The sequence below is a fragment of the Aotus nancymaae genome, unplaced genomic scaffold (assembly GCF_030222135.1).
Source record: "Aotus nancymaae isolate 86718 unplaced genomic scaffold, 86718_ANA_hifiasm-v0.15.2.pri h1tg000057l, whole genome shotgun sequence".
Taxonomy (NCBI): domain Eukaryota; kingdom Metazoa; phylum Chordata; class Mammalia; order Primates; family Aotidae; genus Aotus; species Aotus nancymaae.
The window spans coordinates 41,454,808-41,477,002 of record NW_026988471.1 but is presented as its reverse complement, the minus strand read 5'-3'; the positions used below and the strand labels follow the sequence as shown (position 1 = coordinate 41,477,002).

The window sequence follows — 22,195 nt, the reverse complement described above, 5'->3', positions numbered from 1 at the left end:
AGAGACAGGGTTTTGTCATGTTGCCCAGGCTGGCCTCCAACTCCTGAGCTCAAGCAATCCGCCCGTCTTGGACTCCCAAAGTGCTGGAATTACAAGCATGAGCCACTGCACCCAACCCAAAGAAATTTTTATAATTAACAAGTGCTCTGAAACCAGTCACAGAATTAAGTGCATTTTTCTCAGCTGATACTACACCAACCACTCAAAGCATAAATGGATTTTCAGTTTTGTGTTCACGTTAAATGAATGAAATTGCTTTTCTTATGGGTACTTTTTTAAATGATGATGGGCTGTTACCCGATTAAGGCTTCAAAGAACCAAAGTAGTATTAGTGTTAGCCTTCATAAAGTGACTGTGACAAAAAATGATTATATTCGTTGTTTCAAAGGTTCTGTTCTTCAGCGTTTAGTTTGTGTTCCTGAACACTGAAGGAACTATTTGCATTCAGAGGAAGAGCTCCTGGACTGTCTCAAATCAAATGAGAAAGAATATATTGAAATTACTGCTGACTAGGAGATATGAAACCTCCAAAGCCCACCTTTATACCACACACCAAAGGAAGAGTACAGTACTGGTCAGTATGTGTAGAAAGTAAACACTGATCAGGTATGTACACTGTGGAGTAACTAGGAAATAATTCCTTTGAAACTGATCAGCTTCACAAAGGAAATCAGAGGACATTATGTGCCAGAAGTCCATATAAACCCTACCTTTCTCATACACACAGAAGTTTCTTTTGAATGGACTTTATGTAGTCTAATCTTACCCTTAAGAGCTTTACAAGAATACAGTTTCTATAACAGAAGAGACAAAATCCAGTAGAGAAAATGTAGGGTAAATAAGCTAAGAAAAAATACAGTAACACAACACAGGACAAAAGACTTGTTGTTTATCAATAACATAATAAAAATTGGAAATGCCAGAGAAGTTTGAAAAAATGAACAACTAATCGATTGTGAGAGAAGGCCAAATAGTGATTACCTAACTGGAGAGGACTAGAAGGGAAGCTGTGAAGATACTAACAATGTTCTTTATCATCTAGTGGTGATCACATGAATACATACATAGGTAAAAATGTTTAAGCTGTGTAACAAAGTGTAGGGCACTGTATATATGTTACCATATGTATACCTCAATTTAAAATAAGAAAAGAATTTTGAGGCCAGGCGTGGTGGCTCACGCCTGTAATCCCTGCACATTAGGAGACCAAGGCAGGTGGATCACGAGGTCAGGGGTTCAAGACCAGCCTGGCCAACACAGTGAAACCCCATTTCTAGTAAAAATACAAAAATTGGAGTGGGGAGGGGCGATAAAAAAAATTAGTTGGGTGTGGTAGCACGTGCCTGTAGTCCCAGCTACTCAGGAGGCTGAGACAGGAGACTCGCTTGAACCCAGTAGGCGGAGGTTGCAGTGAGCCAAGATTGCACCATTGCACACCAGCCTGGGTGACAGAGCGAGACTCCGTCTCAAAAAAAAAAAACAAACAGAAAAGAAAAGAAATAGAAAAAGAATTTTGAAACTAAACATTGAAAAGCTAAAAGTTGGCCAGGTACATTAGCTCACGCATGTAATTCCAGAGCTTTTGAGAGGCCTTGGGAGGCCAAGGCAGGAGTTCAAGATCAGCCTGGGCATTAATTTTTTTAATTTTATAAAAATTAATTAAAATTTTTTAATTAGGTTGGCATGGTATTGAGTGCCTATATTAAAAACAAACAACAACAAAAAATCTAAACTAAAAGTCTTCCTTTTCCCTCCAGATTAAATACTTTGCAAAGATACCATCTTTTCAATAGAGATACCAATACACGTTGCACGACCCATTCAAATCTAAATTGTAAAAATCATAAGAACTCAGCACAAGCTGTTCTCTCTGCCAAAAAGCAGTGAAGGTGTTGTCACATTTCATCTCATTCATAACAGATGGAGATGACAAAAAGAAGTATTTTAGGAGAAAGACTGACAAGGAAATTTTGGCAATGGAATTCTCATCTTTTGTTAAGCAGAACCACACTATGGGTAGACTGGACTATTGTTCAGCAAATACTCCCTCCCCCACACCTCCACAGGAGAATATTCTTCTACTCCACTGATGTTGGGCTTGGCCATGTGACCTGCTTGGCAAATAGGATGTTAGGACATGTGACATAAGAGAGAGCCTTGACAAGTGTTTGCACATTTGGCCTTGCCCTCTTATGCTACTGAGTTTTGTCCATGGAGGATGAGAGATACATGGAGCAGATCTGGACCCAACCTATAGCTTGGCACCTACATCAGAGCCCAGTCTAGCTCAGCAGAATCCTAGACAATCTGTAGATGAGTGTATCAGAAATCAATGCTTGTTATTATATATTATATATAATATATAAATCAATGCTTGTTTATATATACAAATATTTATACAAATATATATATAAAGCACTGAAATTTGGGCAGTGCAATAGATATGTTTTCCTCTTTGAGAAAAAAAGAACTTAATTCACCTAGTTGCCAGAAGTGTTGTGAACAAGACAGTCCTCAGCTGCTGATTTTTTTGGAATTATTTCAATACAAGAATGATTCATCATGAAAGACCACACACCCTTCCTGGAGCAACCTGCATCCAACAATTGCAGGGCTGTGAAGGCCTAGCCTTTCGCCCTGATTTGGGATGGCCTAAATCAGCTGGAGTCAGTTGAGGCCTTCATCGGATTGTATCCACCTCTTCCCACTAACCAATCCTGCCTCCTTCCCTTTTATTCCACAAGTGTTGATCCCAAGGGTAATCCCTAATAAATTTCCCACATAAAAACTGCTATCAGAAACTGCTTCCAGGGAACCCAACCTAAAATGCAGTATTATGACAACAGCTAACTGATACACATATACTGTATTCAATACTAACTACAAATGCTCTGCGACTTATGGCTACATCCCAACAAACTCATCATAGGTTGAAAATATCATAAGTCAAAAATCCACTTACTACCCTGATAAACCCATTGTAAAAAAAAACCCCGAAAATTGTTAAGTTGAACCACCCTAAGTCAAGGGCCATCCTTATTGATTTGTTCAGTTACACTTTCACAAAAACTTCACATATATACTTCCTGCATAAATTACAGCATTCCAAATATCGTATCTATTTAAAAATTAAATGACCTTATGGGTTTTTCCCAAGCAGAGGAAGATTATAATAAACTCTCATGTGGATCACTTGATGTCAGGAGTTCAAGCCCAGTGTGGCCAACATGGCAAAACTAAAAATACAAAAATTAGCTGGGCATGATGGTGCGCACCTGTAATCTCAGCTACTTGGGAGGGTGAGGCAGGAGAATCGCTTGAACCGGAGAGGCAGAGGTTGCAGTGAGCTGAGACTGTGCCACTGCACTCCAGTGTGGGTGACAGAACCAGACACCATCTCAAAAAAAAAAAAGGTTTTTGTATGTAAAAAAATGTGCCATTCTCTTTCAATTTTGCTTTAATGCATAAACAAAATCCCTCATACAACAGACTTAATTGGCATTCAATCAAATCAACCTAAAAGACACCCTGAGCCATGTTCTTGTGTGTACTCACACCTTTTGGTTACTGTTTTCTTTTTTTTGAGGTGGAGTCTTGCTCTGTGGCCCAGGCTAGAGTGCAGGGGCGTGATCTCAGCTCACTGCAATCTCTACTTCCCGGGCTCAAGAGATTCTCATGCCTAGCCTCCCAAGTAGCTGGAATTACAGCCACCACCATGTCCGGCTAAATTTTGTGTATTTTTAGTAGAGACAGGGTTTCACCATGTTGGCTGGGCTGGTTTCAAACTCCTGGCCTCAAGTGATCCATCTGCCTTGGCCTCCCAAGTGCTAGGATTACAGGTGTGAGCTACCACGTCTGCCTTTTTTTTTTTTTTTTTTTTAATTCTAAATAGAGAGGACTCACTATGTTGACTCAGGCTGGTCTCAAACTCCTGGCCTCAAGCCCTCAAGTGATCCTCCCACCTCAGCCTCCCATGTACCTGGGATTACAGGTGTACACCAACATACCTGATTCTTTATAATTATCATCACAAGAAAGCTACAGAGGACAATAGGCCACAGGGAACCCATGGTCCTAGATGTCATTTCCAAATTTACTAAGAGCATAATTAAAATGTACTGCCACCGGCTGTGACTCTTGGCACAAACCAGACAAATATATGAAAGCAACTGTGTGAAGACACTGGAGAACAACCAATACAGGCAAGGAGAGGTGATGATCCCTCTGAAAAATGTAATAGTTGAGCTTCCACACTGACCTTGGCCTTTACCATTTTCTAGACTGCTACATGCTGAAATAGAGCCAAACAGCAAGTTTCCTTTTTACTAGTCTGATATGACAAGAATCAGACTTTGATGCTGCCAGAGTCAGTAAGACCTAGGGAGCAAAATACTGGGGAGGATCCTATTCCAGGCCCTAAAGGAAATCTCAGGACATGAAAAAAATTGGTAGCACACATGTTCTCTGACCACATCCTCAAAGGCAATTAAAATAGGTATAGGAGCCACACTTCCTTCTAAATTAACTCCCAAGTTAAATTAAAAATTATAAGGCAAATTGGCAAATATTTAGAACCAAATAATAAAAATACTTCATACTAAAAGATATGTGTTACAGCCATGGTGATAATTAGAGGGACATTTACAATCTTAAATATTTATCATGAAAAGTAAAGAATTTAAAAAAGGTATTTAAAAAGCTAGCAAAAGAATATTCGAGTAAGCCTAAAGAAAAGCAGAAGGGCTGGGCACAGTGGTTCACGCCTGTAATCTCAGCACTCTGGGAGGCCGAGGTGGGAAGATTATGAGGCCAAGAGATCGAGACCATCCTGGCCAACATGGTGAAACCCCATCTCTACTAAAAAATACAAAAATTAGCTGGGCGTGGTGGCGCACACCTGTAGTCCCAGCTACTTGGAAGGCTGAGGCAGGAGCATTGCTTGAACCCGGGAGGCGGAGGTTGCAGTGAGCTGAGCTCGCGCCACTGCACTTCAGCCTGGTGTGCCTGGCGACAGAGCAAGACTCTGTCTAAAAAAAAAAAAAAAAAAAAAGGCAGAAGGAAGAAAACAAGAGTAAAAATAAATAGAAAACATACCAGTTTTTTAAAAAAATAAGTTCCTATTATTTTAGATAACTAATAAAGAAACCTCAGGCAAAACAATCAAGAAAATTAGGGGATGTGATACATATAAACAATAAAAGGAATATCTATTTGTAACTACAAATATAGGAATTTGTTTACTTGAAAAATGTTGTAAAAATTATGTTAACAAATCTGAAAATTTAGGAGGAAATACATAATCTCCTAGACAGGAATAACCAAAATGGGCTTAAGTAGAACAAAAATTTATCCTAACTATAAATCAAATTATAACCATAACTCACATCAAAGGACATTCTACAAAATAAGTGGCCTGCAGTCTTCAAAATACCACAGTCATAAAACACAAAGACTAGGAAATCATTCAGGATTGAAGGAGACTATGAAGATACAACAACTAAATGTCCTAAGTGATTCACAAGGAGATCTTGGGCCAGAATCTTTTTTCTTTTGCCATAAAGAACATTACTGGGACAACTAACAAATCTGAATAAAGTCTCCAGATTAGACAGAAGTATTGTAACAAGGTTAACTTCCTGAGTCTGAGGACTACACTGAACTAATATATGAGAATATCCTTTTTTTTTTTTCCTTTTAAGGAAATGCTCTCTCAAATATTTAGCAGTAGAGGCACATTTATTCTGAAATTTACTTTCAAACTGTTAAGAACCAATAATGTGTAAATAGTGTTAGTGTTTATGGGAGGCGATTATTTTGGACTGAGCTCCTGTACGAGGCCCCAGCAGATCAAACTAGAAGGCAGTCACTTGTGAAGTGCCTAGATTCACAGCAGCCAAACAGAAGGGGCCAGTTTATCTGAGTAGCCATGATAAGGAAGTCCCTTCTATCTTAAAGAAAGCAGCTTTGAAACAATCTGCTCCTTGTTCCCTGTTTCTGCTTTTCTTCTGCTCTTTTCCGTCTATAAAGCCAATCACCTCTGCTGAGCTCATCAGAACACTTGTTCTACTTTATAGATAGAATAAATGAAAACCAATTAGATGCTTAAACTAAATTCTGTAATTTTTGTGTCTTTGGACGATAAGAAGAATAATAAAGCAAATATGGTAAAGATGGTAACAACTGGGGAATCTGGATGAGATGAATACAGGAAGCCTTTGTACTATTTTTGTATTATCACAAAATACAGAGTTTTAAGATTTTTATTTTATTTTTATTTTTTGAGATGGAGTTTTGCTCTTGTTGACTAGGCTGGTATGCAATGGCTCAATCTCAGCTCACTGTAACCTCCACCTCGTGGGTTCCAGTGATTCTCCTGCCTCAGCCTCCCAAGTAACTGGAATTACAGGCATGTGCCACCATGTCTGGCTATTTCTTTGTATTTAGTAGAGACGGGGTTTCACCATGGTGATCAGGCTGGTCTAGAACTCCTGACCTCAGGTGATCCACCCACCTCAGCCTCACGCCACCAAGCCCAGCCAGTTTTAAGAAATTATAACCACAAGCCTTCCATTAACTTATACTTGTAAATACAAATCTTTTCACCAATCATCCTAAACAAAGTTGCTAAAACAATTCTTTGTATTTCTCCCAAGTTCAAATCTATAGTGATTTTCTGATGTTTCCTATATACTGTGTGAAATGTGTAGGAGAAAAAGTAAAGTAAAAGGCTGTATTTACCCCCAAAAAAGAAAGAAACTCATTAAAGCTTAAATTTAAAAGAAAAAGATGGATTAATAGACCATAACACCACAAACAATTCTCCTAGGAGAGTCTGCAGTGTCTCCACACTCATCTGTAATAGATCATCAACAAAAAGACGTGTCTGTAATGTAGAATATTATTGCCTTAATGATGTATTTAGCAGGAAGAAAAATTTCGTGTTTCATATTTTTTACTGCAGTGCTAGTCCATTAGTACTAATTCTGATTTTATAGCCTTAGAAACATGAATAGTATCCATTATAAGTTTTTAAAAGTTATATGAACCCATCAATTTTACGTCCATTTTGAAGTCTAGATTTCTAACATAAGTTGATAACTAAAATGCTAATCAAAAGATCTATATTTTCTGGCTGGGCGCAGTGGCTCACGCTTGTAATCTCAGCACTTTCAGAGGCCAAGGTGGGCAGATCACTTGAGGTCAAGAGTTTGAGACCAGCCTGGCCAACAACATGGTGAAACCACATCTCTACTAAAAACACAAAAATTAGCCGGTGGGGTGGTGGGGGTGCTTGAAATCCTAGCTACTCAGGAGGCTGAGGCAGGAGAATCACTTAAACTCAGAAGGCAGAGGTTGCAGTGAGTTGAGAACTAACCATTGCACTTCAGCCTGGGTGAGAAAGCAAGACTCCCTCTCAAAAAAAAAAAAATCTGTATTTTCTGCTGTGGCTTCTAAACTATCCCCAATCCCCAGTACCCACAAGGCCCTAAATGAAACAAGAATCATGAATAAACAGAATGAAGTACATGACTGGTGGCTAGCTATTTTAAAAAGCATTAATATCTGAAGAATAATAATATTGTTAAGTCAACTTTCTCTCATCCAAAAAATAAATTCTTTTTCTAAGTTATTCTCGATGGGAAATTTTTATTGTAAAAATTATAGCTCGTTTTAAGGGGAAGATTATATAAAAGATTATATTAACAGCCTTTGTTTACCACTTTTAACTCTTACAGTGACTTCTTGGAACAATTATATGAAAAGGTATGGTTGCTTAATCACAGCCTAATGACCATATTCAAACTTGGTAATCTACTAAAATAATAAATACAGCATGATAAAATATCTTCTAGGCAATCAATAAAGCTATAAAATCAGAAGTAAATGAGACTCAACAAAGATTATGAATAAAAAAGACAAATGCCTCACTGTCATCATCATCTCAACAATAACAACTAATATTTATTGAGCTCTGACACTGTGCCAGATACTGCTCTGAACACTTTACAAGTAATTATCTCAATTCATCCTCAAGTTGATGTCACTTGAGAACTCAGAGACAAACTTCTTTGAAGGCTGGAAAGAGGTGCCAGGGGTCTTGTTCAGGAATCTAAGGCATTGCCTGATTTCACTGCCAGTAAGGCCAGGGCCTCTATGAGGCCTCAAGAGCCAGAAGGGCCCAATGTTTGCAAACATTAACTAAAATAAAGGTACATAAACTGCTGAATAAATCAGTAAGTTGTCTTCCAGCCAACCTGGGCAGCTAATATTGCAGAGAGCTGTAAGCCCCCCACAGAACCCAAAGACCCCAGAGGAACTCTAACTGCCTCTACTTTGAGGAGCCACTGCAGTTCCACCAAGTTCTGGATCCTTGGTTACACATATGAGCAACTCAAGAGTATGGCTGTACTCTCTCTTCCTGCCCATCCATAACCTTCCTGAAACAGAGCAAGTAGGTTTTATTATTGTTACCACTGCTGATGAAGAAACTCAGACAAAGGTAGGTTAAGTAACTCGTACAGGGCTACAGGGATCATACATGAGATATAGATGGAGGGGGAAAATAAAGAATCACAAATAATGTCTCCATTTGTACACCCTTGTTCATAACAAGGTTATTCACAATAGCCAAAAGATAGAGGCAACGCAAGTGTCCACTGATAAAGTAACATAATGTGGTCTATACATACAATGGATTATTAGTTAGCATTACTAGTCAGGAGTGGGAGCACAAGCCTGTAGTTCTAGCTATTAATACTTGGTAGGCTGAAGTTGGAGGATCACTTGAGCTCAGGAGTTTGAGGGTACAGTGAGCTATGATCACGCCACTGCATTCCAGTCTGAGTGACAGAGCGAGACCCTTTATATATATATATATATATATTTTTTTTTAATGGAAATTTTGACACATGGTACAGCATTAATGAACCCTGAAGAATCCTAAGTGAAAATAAGCCAGTGACAAAAGGCTTATATGAGATACTGAGAACAGTCAATTTCATAGAGACAGAAAGTAGAAGGGTAGTGGCTAGGGGCAGGGGAGATAGAGAGTTAGAGTTTAATGGGAATGAGGTTTCTGTTTGGGAAAATGAAGACGTTCTAGAGATGGATAGTGGTAATAGTTACACAACAATGTGAATCTATGAAATGTCAGAGTGAATCTACTTAATACACTTAAAAATGGTGAAAAGAAGTTTTGAAATTATGGTAAAATACATATTAACATAAAATTTAAGTGCATCACATCTGGGCATGGTGGCACACACCTATAACGCAAGCTACTCCTCGGGAGGCTGATGTAAGAGGATTGCTTGAGCCCAGAAGTTCAAATCTAGACTGGGCAACATAGCATGATCCCATCTCTTCATGGTATGCTTAAATCTTTCTATAGTTCATAGTGTTCAGACAGTGTGTATAGCTCTGGGGATATAATAAAATTAGAATTCAAATACACATATATACACCACTCTTAGTGATGAGATGCTCTCTATAAAACATTAAAATGCTAAAACAAAGGAATGGAAACAATATATTCCAATGACCTATTTCAATAAGAACCTATGTCCCAGAGAAAGAAGCGAATTTACTCATTCTTAAATATTTAGTGAACACCTATATATAGGCCAGGCACTATGCTTGGTGTTCAGAATTCAATAGTGGGAAAAAACAGATGAAGTAACTACACTAAGGGATGTAACAAGCTGGTACATAGGGAATGGGAAGGAGAGAAAGGGATACAAAAAAATCACAAAAATGAGTGTTTAATTACAGACCTGGCTCTCTACAAGAGCACATCACAAAGCAACCTGCCCTAAACTGATGTAGATTAGCCAAGATTTGGTTTTAAAAAGAGTTAACTATGTGGGGCTATGAGAGCATCCAGGGAAAGGGACTTGAACATGCAAGTCCTGTGGCAAGACACAAAACCAAGGGAAGGATACAGCCTGGCTGGGGCCCAGAGGACAGAGAACTGTGTGGGCAAATGGGTTATAGACAGAGGCCAGGCAAAACTCAATAGTTTTGTTGACTATGATAACAGCAATGATCTAAGTTTTTACCCTACATGCAATTAAAAGCACTAAAAGGATATAAGGTAGGAGACAGCAAAATAAAATAACAGTTACACTTTTAAAAGATCAGATGTAACACAGAAATCAGAGGTGTTCCAGGACACAATTTCCTCCCTCCTAAATCGACACAGGTTGGCCTTTCTCAGAATCAGACCTGGCATTAGGCAACCTAAGTTTCTAGTCCTGATTCTGTCACCAATTAAATGTGAGTCCTTATATTATACAATTTACTGTTTTGTCCCTTGGGCTCATCAACCTGTAAGACAGTCTTCCCTAGAAGGTGTAACAGGGTCCAAACAACTAACTCAAAAACTTCTTTTTCTTTTATTCTTGCCCCTCCTCCCCCAAATTATTTAGTCTTCAAGTCCAGGCAAAGAGATAAGCCAGTACCATCACTTTGCCAGGGCTAAGGCTTTGTTCCAGTGATAGCTCCCTAACAATGCTTGTGACATTCTGCTCTTCAAGCCAGGAGGGTACAGACCTTGCTCTGGCCAACACCACCAAACAGGGAATCACAGGCTAGAACTTCCATCAACTAATGCACTGCTACTTACTAACAATTCAAGATTTCCTTGGTTCCAAGAAATTTTGTTCCCATGGAGGTGATGGTGGATCAATGTAGGTATTGAAAACCTATTTGTGTGTGTGTGTGTGTGTGTGTGTGTGTGTGAGAGAGAGAGAGAGAGAGAGATAGATAGAGAGAGAGAGAGACAGAGAGAGAGAGACAGAGAGAGAGAGAGAGAGAGATGGAGTCTTGCTCTGTCACCCAGAATGGAGTGCAGTGGTGCGATCACGGCTCACTGCAACCTCCCCCTCCCGCGTTCAAACAATTTTCCTGACTCAGCCTCCCCAGTAGCTAGGACTCAGGCACATGCTACCATGCCTGGCTAATTTTTATATTTTTAGTAGAGATGGGGTTTTACTATGTTGGTCAAGCAGGTCTCAAACTCCTGACCCCAGGTGACCCACCTGCCTCAGCCTCCCAAAGTGCTGCGATTACAGGTATGAGCCACCGCACCCGGCCCATTATTTTTCTTTGTATATTGTATAAAATACACCTTATATTTGAATAAAACAAAGGTGAAATCTATAAGGCCTCCATGGCTTCAATATTTTTAACAATTATGAATCTTATATATCTTAGATTAGCAGTGTTTGAAATTCATAGTTAAAGTATATTCATAACAGATTTCAAAATGAGGAAGTAAGAACTACTGATGTGCAGGCAGCTTAATTACCTGTTCCCAATACATTATTAGTGATTTGACAAGTGGCATAAATTGTCTTGGATAAATCGATATCAGATTAGGAATGCTGATAGCCTACTGCAATCCTCAGAAGAAAAGTCACAAAGAAAATCACCTGGGAAGGGCTACCAGGTTTCAGCAATTCCACAACCCTGCCCTCTCTGCAGGCCTCTGAAGGAGGCCTTCAGATCCATGGTTTCATCACCTAATAAAAGAAGGTGCTAAAGCGATGAGAATATGACCATAATTAGCTGGGAGTGGTGGCAGGCACCTGTAATCCCAGCTACTGGCTAAGGCAGGAGGCTGAGGCAGGAGAATCACTTGAACCCAGGAGGTGGAGGTTGCAGTGAGCCAAGATCATACCACTGTACTCTAGCCTGGGTAACAGAGCAAAACTCTGTCTCAAAAAAAAGGAATAGGACCATAAATACTCAAAGAAAAATAAGAATTTGACTCCCCAAATTCAACTAAATGATGAATCCATTTTCATTTAATGGCACAAAACAACCTATGAGCCCTTCATATGTTCTTTTCATTAAACAATTTGTAAAACTCATTATCAACATACTAATAATTAATTTTTACCCATATCACTCATTTTTATAAATGCCTCAGGATTTTAGAGTCTAAGTAAAGCTGAACCTAGAGCAGTATGAGGAGGAAACCACAGCATTTAAATGTTGCAAACAAAAGAACACATTTTCCTCAGTGCTACCTCAAAGAAAGACAACAATAACAATATTTAAATCCAAGCCATTCTAACGAAAATGAGGCAGAAGGGTGGATAGAAGAGGTAATCTGATGGAGAAGAGATAACTACTCAGGAGGAATCAAGTACAGATCCAAACCCTATCTCTGAAACCAGCTACACAATAATGACAAAACATGACTTCCTGAGCCTCTGAGCCTACTTCTGCTTTAGAAAATAATTACAGTAATAAATAACTAGAGAGAATATATTTGATAACAAAATAATCGGGTCTCAAAATTACTAAGCATGAATGGAAATAAAACAGAAGACATAAAAAACACTGATGGGTGTGAAGGTAATTTCCTAGAAGGAGCATAAAAGGCAAGTATTAAAGAAAATACACATAAAATGATTATTTATGAAACAGAGTCTTACTCTGTTGCCCAGGTTGGGATGATCATAGCTCACTGCAGCCTTGAGCTTCTGGGCTCAAGGGATCCGTCCACCTCAGCCTCACACATGCACCACCATGCCTGGCTAATTTTTTTTTTTTTTGGTAGAGACAGGATCTTGTTATGTTGCCTAGGCTGGTCTCAAACTCCTGGCCTCAAGTGATCATCCCACCTCAGCCTCCCAAAGTGTAGGGATTATAAGCATAAGCCAGTGTACTTGGCCATAAAATAATGTTTCAACGAATTAAGGTATGTATATAGGTAGGATCCTCTTTAAAATGCTTTTTTAAAGTATCACCTTCACTGACAAATACCAAACCTTTAAAACTGCCCTCTCTCAAAAGAAATTCACCTGCTGTCCTGCACATTCACCAGCAGTGGGAAGCAGAGAGCTGCTGCAGCTGTGAACCAAGAGCCCACACAGGCCCTCTGTACCTCAGGCAAGTCAGACCAGCTGCCACAGAACTCTCCACCATCTCAGGAACAAGCCTTTCCACTTGCACTCAAGCTGGGACCACATCCCCAGTTATAATCTGATAAGCAGTAACTCATAAGAATGGTGTTAAACTACAAGGGACTGGTTACATAAATAATAGTTTACCCATATAAGATCACGCAACATTAGGGAAAAACTGAGTTCTTACAATGATTTTTTAAAAGGTATTTATAACATATAGTTAGGGAAAACATGGGGGGGGGAAACAAAACTGTTTTAAATGACCTCAACTATGTGTTAAAAAGAAAGTTCACATGAGACTTGTCTTATCAGTTATCAAAATGTACTAAAATGTGGTACTTGCACAGGGAAAAATACATCAACAAAACAGAAGAGAATAGATTAAAAGTCTATAAGCAGACCTAAGTATATCTAGGAACTTAAAATATGACAAAAGGGCATTACAAGGCGGGGCGCGGTGGCTCATCTGAGGTGGGTGGATCACCCGAGGTCAGGAGTTCAAGACCAGCCTGGCCATCATGGTGAAACCCCATCTTTAAAAAAAAGGAAAGGGCATTACAAATCATGAAGAATCAAATATTGGGACAATTAATTTAATATACGGGAAAATTAGATCCCTACTTCACTCTATTCACAAAATTTAACTCTACATAGATTTATAGTCCTAAATATGAAGAAAACTTTAAAACTATTAGAAAAAAATAGGACACAAGAAATATACAAATTTATATATATAAATATAACTCTAGTTACAGCCTAAAAACTCACACACATGCCCACAAAGGGATATGTATGAAATTTTCAACATAGGATTATGAACAACACAGCAAAAGAAAAATGTTTTGAAAGCACTCCAGATGTTCACTGGTAACAGAATAAATAATGTGTAGTATTATATAAAAAAAATTAGAAATAATACAAAAATAGTTAAAATGAATGAATTGTGTATGTACTTATTAACATTCTCAATAATGGGCAAATGGCAAGGGTTACACAGTAAATTTAAGCACATGCAAAAGAATATTTATGTTGTTTTGGATGTATAAATACATAATAGAACTATAAAAACAGACTACATACATAGCAGATCTGTTCTAGTGGCTGTCGCTTAAATGAAGGTAGAGGTGAAGGGAAGTAGGACTTGGAAGGGAATATTAGAGACTTCAACATTAACTATAATGGTTGAAAAAAATGTTTTTAATCTGAAGAACTAAAATATTAACATTTGCTTTAGCTGGGCTTATGTGGAGTTTTATTACATTATCCTCTGTGCTATTCTGTAATTTGCTATTATGATTATGTATAATGCGTAAAAAAGGGCTTAAAGAAAACAAAATAGTAAGACATTCTACTCTGGGTAATGAGAACAAAGCTTTTTTTGGCTGCTGCTGAACTATTTTTCAATTTTTCGTAACAGACACACATTAATTTTTAAATTGAGAAAAAATCATTTTGCCCAGGAAAAATACATACAGGTGGTGATTAGATTTCAAATAGTTCTGGTTTATATAAATATCTACTTTTTTTTTTTTTTTTTTTTTTTGAGACAGGGTCTCACTCTGTCACCCAGGATGGAGGGCAAGTGGCACGAGCATGATCTCAGCTCACTGGAACCTCTCCTCCCAGGCTCAAGTAATCTCCCGCCTCAGCCTCCCAAGTAGCTGGGACCACAGGTGCCTGCCACCATGCCCAGCTAATTTTTGCATTTTTTTGTAGAGATGGGGGTTTCACGATGTTACCCAGCCTGGTCTCAAACTCCTGAGCTCAGGCAATCCACCAGCCTTGGCTTCCCAAAGTGAAATATCTGATTTTTAAAGTTCTTGCAAACATGACATCTGTACTCTTGCTTCTCTTGACAAAATATTCTCAAAGTTCTAAACAACTAAAACACAAACCCATTTTGGAGATGCTAAAATTGGGGTAAAATATTAATGTCCCAAAGGAGAAAATAAAACTTTCTTCTATAAACAATTCTAGTCTTTGAGAAAGGAAAAGGAAAGGGTTCCATTGATTTAGTCACAATCTATAATTGTACAGAAGTACACAGAATGCATAAGAAACAAGGCTAGAAGCAGTGGCTCACACCAGTAATCCCAGCACTTTGGGACGTCAAGGCAAGAGGACTACTTGAAACCAGGAGGAGTTCGAGACCAGCTTGGGCAACAACATAGTAAGACCCTGTCTTTATTAAAAAAGAAAAAATTAAAAATTTTAAAAAGCATAAAAAACAAATCTGATGTGCATTCCTCTGAGTTCTTACATTATCAAAATAAATATTTTATGAAAAGCATTTCAAACTGGCATTATAATAAGAAGGTTAAAAACCTATATTGCATTTCATTTCATTAGAAAACAATATGGAAACTTTTATTATATGTAATGAATACTGGTCAAATAACCTCACCAAAGCTCAGTTTTCTCATCTGTAAAATGAGCATCCTACCATGCCTATCACAAGGGGTAATAGGGATCAAATACAGTAAGTAACTTCAATCAGCAAAAAACTCACAGGTCCACTTTTTTGGAGTGCAGAGAAAGCAGTAAGTGCCAGGTTCTATGCCCAGCCACAGCTGCCATTAACGGTAAAATTCAACTGAGTATAGGAAGTTTCATTTGACCACCAAAAGAAAAAAGTAAATAGATTTAAAAAGATAGCAACTGTAATGTAATAAAAATTATGTAAGAAAACAGACCCTCTGGCCAGGCGCGGTGGCTCAGACCTGTAATCTCAGCACTTTGGGAGGCAGAGGCAGGTGGACCACAAGGCAGGAATTCGAGACCAGCCCGGTCAACACGGTGAAATCCCATTTCTATTAAAAATACAAAAATTAGCTGGGTGTGGTTGTGTGTGCCTGTAATCCCAGCTACTCAAGAGGCTGAGGCACAAGAATCACTTGAACCCAGGAGGCAGAGGTTGCAGTGAGCCAAGATCGCGCCACTGCACTCCAGCCTGATGACAGAGTGAGACTCTGTCAAAAAAAGTAGGGAGGGAGGGAGGGAAGAAGGGGAGGAAGGGAAGGAAGGGAAGGAAGGGAAGGAAGGAAGAAAAAAGAAAGCCCCTCTTTCTAGAGAACAGACACAAAAAACTCAACTCACAAACAAATGATATCAGAACCCAAGTGATATCAGAACCCAGTTAAGCAAGTAACCAAGCCAAATCAACCTAGCAGTCAGGAAGGCTAAGAGCCCGAAAGCTCCCAGTCTACAGTATTGCCATAATGGCTTTAAAACTAAACAAGTAACAGGATAAATAACCACAAGATTTCAAAGAGAGTCTTACCAAGGTGATGTCTCGGGAAGCTGCAGCAGCACTCATATGCAAACTAGGCTGCCTCACAGAACTGCTGCAATCCAGGGCTCTAGCAAATGTCCCAACAGCACTGAATAAACCAGAAACACAATAAGGAAGAATTAAGTATCTGGGTTTTATTTTTTAATGTTTCAAAAAACACATTTGGAGAGTGAATAAAAAACTGTAAAAGAAAAGGCAAAAACAAGTTTCTGAATGTTTGAGAATCAAACAATAATGAAAAGAATTTTCACTCTATAAGATATAATAAGGGCCGGGCGCAGTGGCTCACACCTGTAATCCCAGCACTTTGGGAGGCCGAGGTAGGTGGATCACAAGGTCAAGAGATCGAGACCATCCTGGTCAACACAGTGAAACCCCGTCTCTACTAAAAATACAAAAAATTAGCTGGGCACAGTGGCGCGTGCCTGTAATCCCAGCTACTCAGGAGGCTGAGGCAGGAGAACTGCCTGAACCCAGGAGGCGGAGGTTGCGGTGAGCCGAGATCGCGCCACTGCACTCCAGCCTGGGTAACAAGAGCAAAACTCCGTCTTAAAAAAAAAAAAAAAAAGATATAATAATTGACAAGCCAATTTACTATAAACAGGTCATTATCATGAAATAAAGAAAAAATAGCCTATGCAGGGGGGAAAAAAGAAGGAAAGGGAAGCTCTACTATAAAATGTCATGGAGTAAAACATTTGGTATTCAAATTGGTTCAAAAAATAAAAGTCAGCTGCAGAATTTGATTACAGCAAAAGTTCTGACCACTTCAAGGCCCAAATTGTAAAACCCAGTAACATTTTTTCCCCCAATATATCATTAACTGTAGCAACCCCTTCCTGTGAGGGTTCAACATGAAATAGATTACTACTGAAATCTCATTTAAAAAGAAATTACCATAATGCTGATTTTAGTGATTTAGAAGTCCCTTCAATATGTAAGAAACCCTAACCTTAAGACACACAGCACAAAATGAAGACTCACTGCTCTTCCTGCCTGTATTTTAAACACGCCTGCTGTGGAAGAGATTTTTAATTTTTTTTATTTTTATTTTTTGAGACAGTGTCTCACTCTGTCACCGAGGCTGGAGTGCAGTGGTGTGATCATAGCTCACCACAGCCACAACTTCCTGGGCTCAAACAATCTTCCCACCTCAGTCTCCCAAGTATCTAGAACTATAGGCATGTACCACCACACCCAGCTAATTTTTTTTTTTTTTTGGCTAATTAAAAAAAATTTTTTTTTGTAGACACAGCCTCCCTATGTTGCCCAGGCTGGTTTCAAACTCCTGGGCTCAAGTGATCCTCCCGCCTTGGCCTCCTAAGGTTTTGGGATTACAGGCATGAGCCATTGTGGTTGACCCATAAGTAAGAAATTTTATAAACATTTGAATACAACATACATGTTGAAAAGTACACAACGTACCTATAGTTACTGTAAAGTGAACACACGCATGCCACCAACATCCAGTTCAAGAAAGAACATGACCACAACCCAAAGGCTCCTCAAGCTCCTCTCCACAGGGAACCACCACCCTGGATTGTAGCACCACAGATTCATTTTTCTCAAATAGAATCACACACAGCTTCTTTTGATTAAAATTGTGTTTGTGGATTCATCCATGTTGTTAGCTACGGCTGTGTTCACTCATTTTCCCTGCTACGCGACATCGTGTCTCATCCCCTCTACTCTACTGCTGACAGATACTCCGTGTTGTTTACAGTTTGGGGTTACTATGAATAGTGCCATAAATCCATTTGTATACATATCTTTTGGTGCAAAAATGTACGCATTTCTGCTGCATAGATATTTAGGAGTGAAACTTAAGAGATATGTGTGTCAGATGACAGCAAATAGTATTCCAAAGGAGCTGTACCAATTTACACCCCCACCAGCAGGATATGAGAGTGCTGGTTGTTCTAAATCTTGATCAATGCTTAGCACTGTAAGTTTTTAAAATTTTAACCATTCTGGTGGATTGGCAGTGGTATTTGACTGTCGTCTTAATTTGTGTTTAGAATATATATATATATATATATATATATATATATATATTTTTTTTTTTTTTTTGAGACGGAGTTTCGCTCTTGTTACCCAGGCTGGAGTGCAATGGCGCGATCTTGGCTTACCGCAACCTCCGCCTCCTGGGTTCAGGCAATTCTCCTGCCTCAGTCTCCCAAGTAGCTGGGATTACAGGCAACTGCCATCATGCCCGGCTAATTTTTTTGTACTTTTGTAGAGATGGGGTTTCACCATGTTGGCCAGGCTAGTCCTGAACTCCTGACCTCAGATGATCTGCCCACCTTGGCCTCCCAAAGTGCTGGGATTACAGGCATGAGACATCATGCCTAGCCTTTTTTTTTAAAGGAGATGAGGTCTTACTGTATTGCCCAGGTTGGTCTCAAACTCTTGGACTCAAGCAATCTTCCCGTCTTGGCCTCCTAAAGTACTAGGATTGCATGAATGAGCTACCATGCCCAGCCTAGAAGATTATTTTTTAAAACAAATGTTGAAAACAAAAACATACTAGGAACCAACTCCTTGGTGTCCTTCACACTGACTTTGAGGGAAAAGAAAACTATAGCCCTGGGCAATCAGAAAAATGAAAAAACAGATAAAAATCAAATTTGAAAACTGCAATGTCTCCTAACCAATCCCCAAACTAGAGAGCCTGTCTGGAGACTCTACACCAGTATTCCATACTCTACAAGGGGCCACGACACTGGCCCCTTCCCAACAATGCACATCAAGTGTCTCCATCCAATCACTTAGTAGTTTGGTAATGGGCTCTGGACTCCAAATACCTGACCACCAATAAAACGTATGACCGTCCATGGAGACTGGCTCTATGAACACTGATGTATAAGGATGAGCCAAGACGATTTTTTCCTCTATATTATGAAATAAATTCAATACAAAATCAGACAAAAACATAATGACTGGTGCATCCACTATCCAGATCTATCTGATATTAATATTTGGCCATGTTTGGTTCATTCTTTTAAAAAATAAATATTATAAATTTGTTACAAGTCCCCTATATATACTCCTAGGTCAAATACATATAACATATATACCCATTTAATGCATTTAAAAATCGTTAATGAAATAAAGCATTGTTTTGTACACCACAAACATTTTATAAATAATTACTCTGGCACATTTAAAAATCGTTAATGAAATAAAGCATTGTTTTGTACACCACAAACATTTTATAAATAATTACTCTGGCACTTTGGGAGGCCAAGGCAGGTGGATCACAAGGTCAAGAGATCGAGACCATCCTGGTCAACATGGTGAAACCCCATCTCTACTAAAAATACAAAAAATTAGCTGGGCATGGTGGCGCATGCCTGTAATCCCAGCTACTCAGGAGGCTGAGGCAGGAGAATTGCCTGAACCCAGGAGGCGGAGGTTGCGGTGAGCCGAGATCGTGCCATTGCACTCCAGCCTGGGTAACAAGAGCGAAACTCCGTCTCAAAAAAAAAAAAAAAAATTACTCTGTATGCACATAAATGATCACATGGTATATACCCTCAACATTATTTGTGATGTTTATCTCTTTGCTACATACAGCTTTAATTCATTCAATTGCTATAAAGTAATATTTCACTATATGAGTATACCTCAGTTCATTCATCAATTGCTTGCTGATGTATTTTTAGAGTTTTTTTTTCCCCAATTTTCCACAGTTACAATACTATGATCATCTCATTTACTTTCAGTTGTGTGGCAATTTTCCCCATGAGCATTATTTACTGTTATCATTTTTAAAATAAAAACAAAATTCTGTCCCATTCATTCTCTTAAGGGGAAGAAGGAACCAAGTCAGCCAGGGAGCCAGGCTGAAAGCTCTCAAAAGGAAAGCGCTATGCTTAGCAACAGACCTTACTCACACATGGATGCAGTGAGCAAATTCAAGGTATGTTTTCTTATTGTTACCTGAATAATCCATGTCTAGAGTAGCCATGTCAAGTAAAAAGGATGACTCTTTTCATTAAGGATATGGGACTTCAGGTATTTCTTCTTTATACTTTCCTGTTTTCTTAATCAGTAAAAAATCAATACAACTATTTTCATTTAAAACAGAAATTAATAATGAATTTAGGAAACAGTACAATGTATTAAGCTTTCCTACATAAAATACAATCAGAGGCAGAAAAACAGAATACAAAGAAATAAAAATACATATACCTATGAATTCTTTTAGATAAAGAAATTTCTTGACTCAATAATGACATACTCATACTTACCGTGCTACAACTAAAAACTGGTCAATCTGTCGATCCGTAAGTGGGCTATTTGGATCCCAAACTTTAATTTCCAATTTTGACTGTTCCCTCTCATCTGATTCTCCTGTCCAAAAAAATAAAAATAAAATGGAGTCTTGTTACTGACAAGGCGCACTGTCTCATGCCACTGATGACAATGGTCACCACAGTATTAGAAATGTTTATGTGTAAGGTAAGGCTCATAGTTTTGGTACATTCTTCAGGCACAGATGTCCAACAGCTCATTAAAGTGAACACTGATGATAATGAATAGAAACCAACCTCACGGTATCTTCGTTTAGTCCTTAACATTTATTTCTGGAGTACCTGTATGTGAGAGGCAGTAAGCACCATGACAAGGGATATAAAAATAAAAGAGAAACAGCAGGCTGGGCGCAGTGGATCACACCTGTAATCCCAGCACTTTGGGAGGCCAAGGTAGACAGATTACTTGAGGCCAGAAGTTTGAAACCAGCCTGGTCAACATGGAGAAATCCTGTCTCTACTAAAAATATGAAAAGTAACCGGGCATGGTGGCAGGTGCCTGTAATCCCAGCTACTCGGGAGGCTGAGGCACAAAAATCACTTGAACCCAAGAGATGGAGGTCGCAGTAAGCCAAGATTGCACCACTGTACGCCACCCTAGGTCAAAAAAAAAAAAAAGAAAGAAAGAAAGAAAGAAAGCATCACTTCCATAAGATGCTTAAACTGTGCATAAATACCTATAATATAAACCAAATAATTAGCATGAGACACGTATTAATAGTTAAAGCATAAGAATCTGAAGATTAAAGAAATCATTTCAAGTTAGCTAAGAAACAATGTCATGAAGGAGGTGGCATTTCTGCTAAGAACTAAAGGGTATGAATATACTAGCAGGGGAAGAAGATTAGAAAAAAAAAAGAAATGAGAACATGAACAAAGTCATGAAGCATTAAAATGGCATAGAAAAGTAGCTCATAATGTCTGGAGTACTGTATGGAATGAGAGAAGATAGCTAAGGGAAGTGGGTTACAAGACACATTATGAAAATCCTACATAGATTGTTTTTTCTTTTTCCTTTTTTTTTTTTTTTTGAGATGGAGTCTCACTCTGTCACCCAGACTGGAGTGTAATGGCAAGATCTTGGCTCACTGCAACCTCTGCCTCCCAGGTTCAAGAGATTCTCCTGCCTCAGCCTCCCTAGTAGCTGGGATTACAGGCGCCCACCATTATGCCTGGCTAATTTTTGTATTTTTAGCAGAGACAAGTTTTCACCATGTTGGTCAGATTGATCTCAAACTCCTGGCCTCATGATTCACCTTGACCTCCCAAAGTGCTGGGATTACAGACATGAGCCACCACACCTAGCCTCAGATATTTTGAAGAGATTTTATTTGGAGGTAATGAGATGCCCTTACTTTTTCTGGTAAGGGAATGACAAGAGCAGAACCAAACTCCAACTTTCAAAGCTAGCCATGGTTTATAATTTCCTCTGCAGAGATACCTGATAAAGACAAACAGACATATCAGCCTCCTTTAAGAATTCCCTCATACATAATGAGGGACTGAAACACGGTAATGAGACTGGTAATAGAGCACAAAGAGAAGAGATTTAGGAATGTCAGTGACAGACTGGATGTAGGGTATAGATTTCAAGTTTTGTGAGCTGTACGCATTCATAACATTGGCATTAGAAGAAAGAAGGAGGCTGGGCATGGTGGCTCACACCTGTA

The 22,195-nt window shown here is 38.8% G+C and overlaps 1 protein-coding gene across 3 annotated transcripts in view; it reads right to left on the bottom strand.

Annotated features, from left to right (window-relative positions):
• MTA3 (metastasis associated 1 family member 3) overlaps positions 1-22,195 on the bottom strand; it is a 190,684-nt gene that overhangs the window by 76,482 nt on the left and 92,007 nt on the right. For all 3 annotated transcript variants that reach the window (XM_064364030.1, XM_064364031.1, XM_064364032.1), the window contains 2 exons: positions 20,463-20,565; positions 16,198-16,297 (listed from right to left, as the gene is read on the bottom strand). In XM_064364030.1, coding sequence (XP_064220100.1) covers positions 16,198-16,297; positions 20,463-20,565 — 203 coding nt within the window. The remainder of the gene's footprint in view (positions 1-16,197; positions 16,298-20,462; positions 20,566-22,195) is intronic.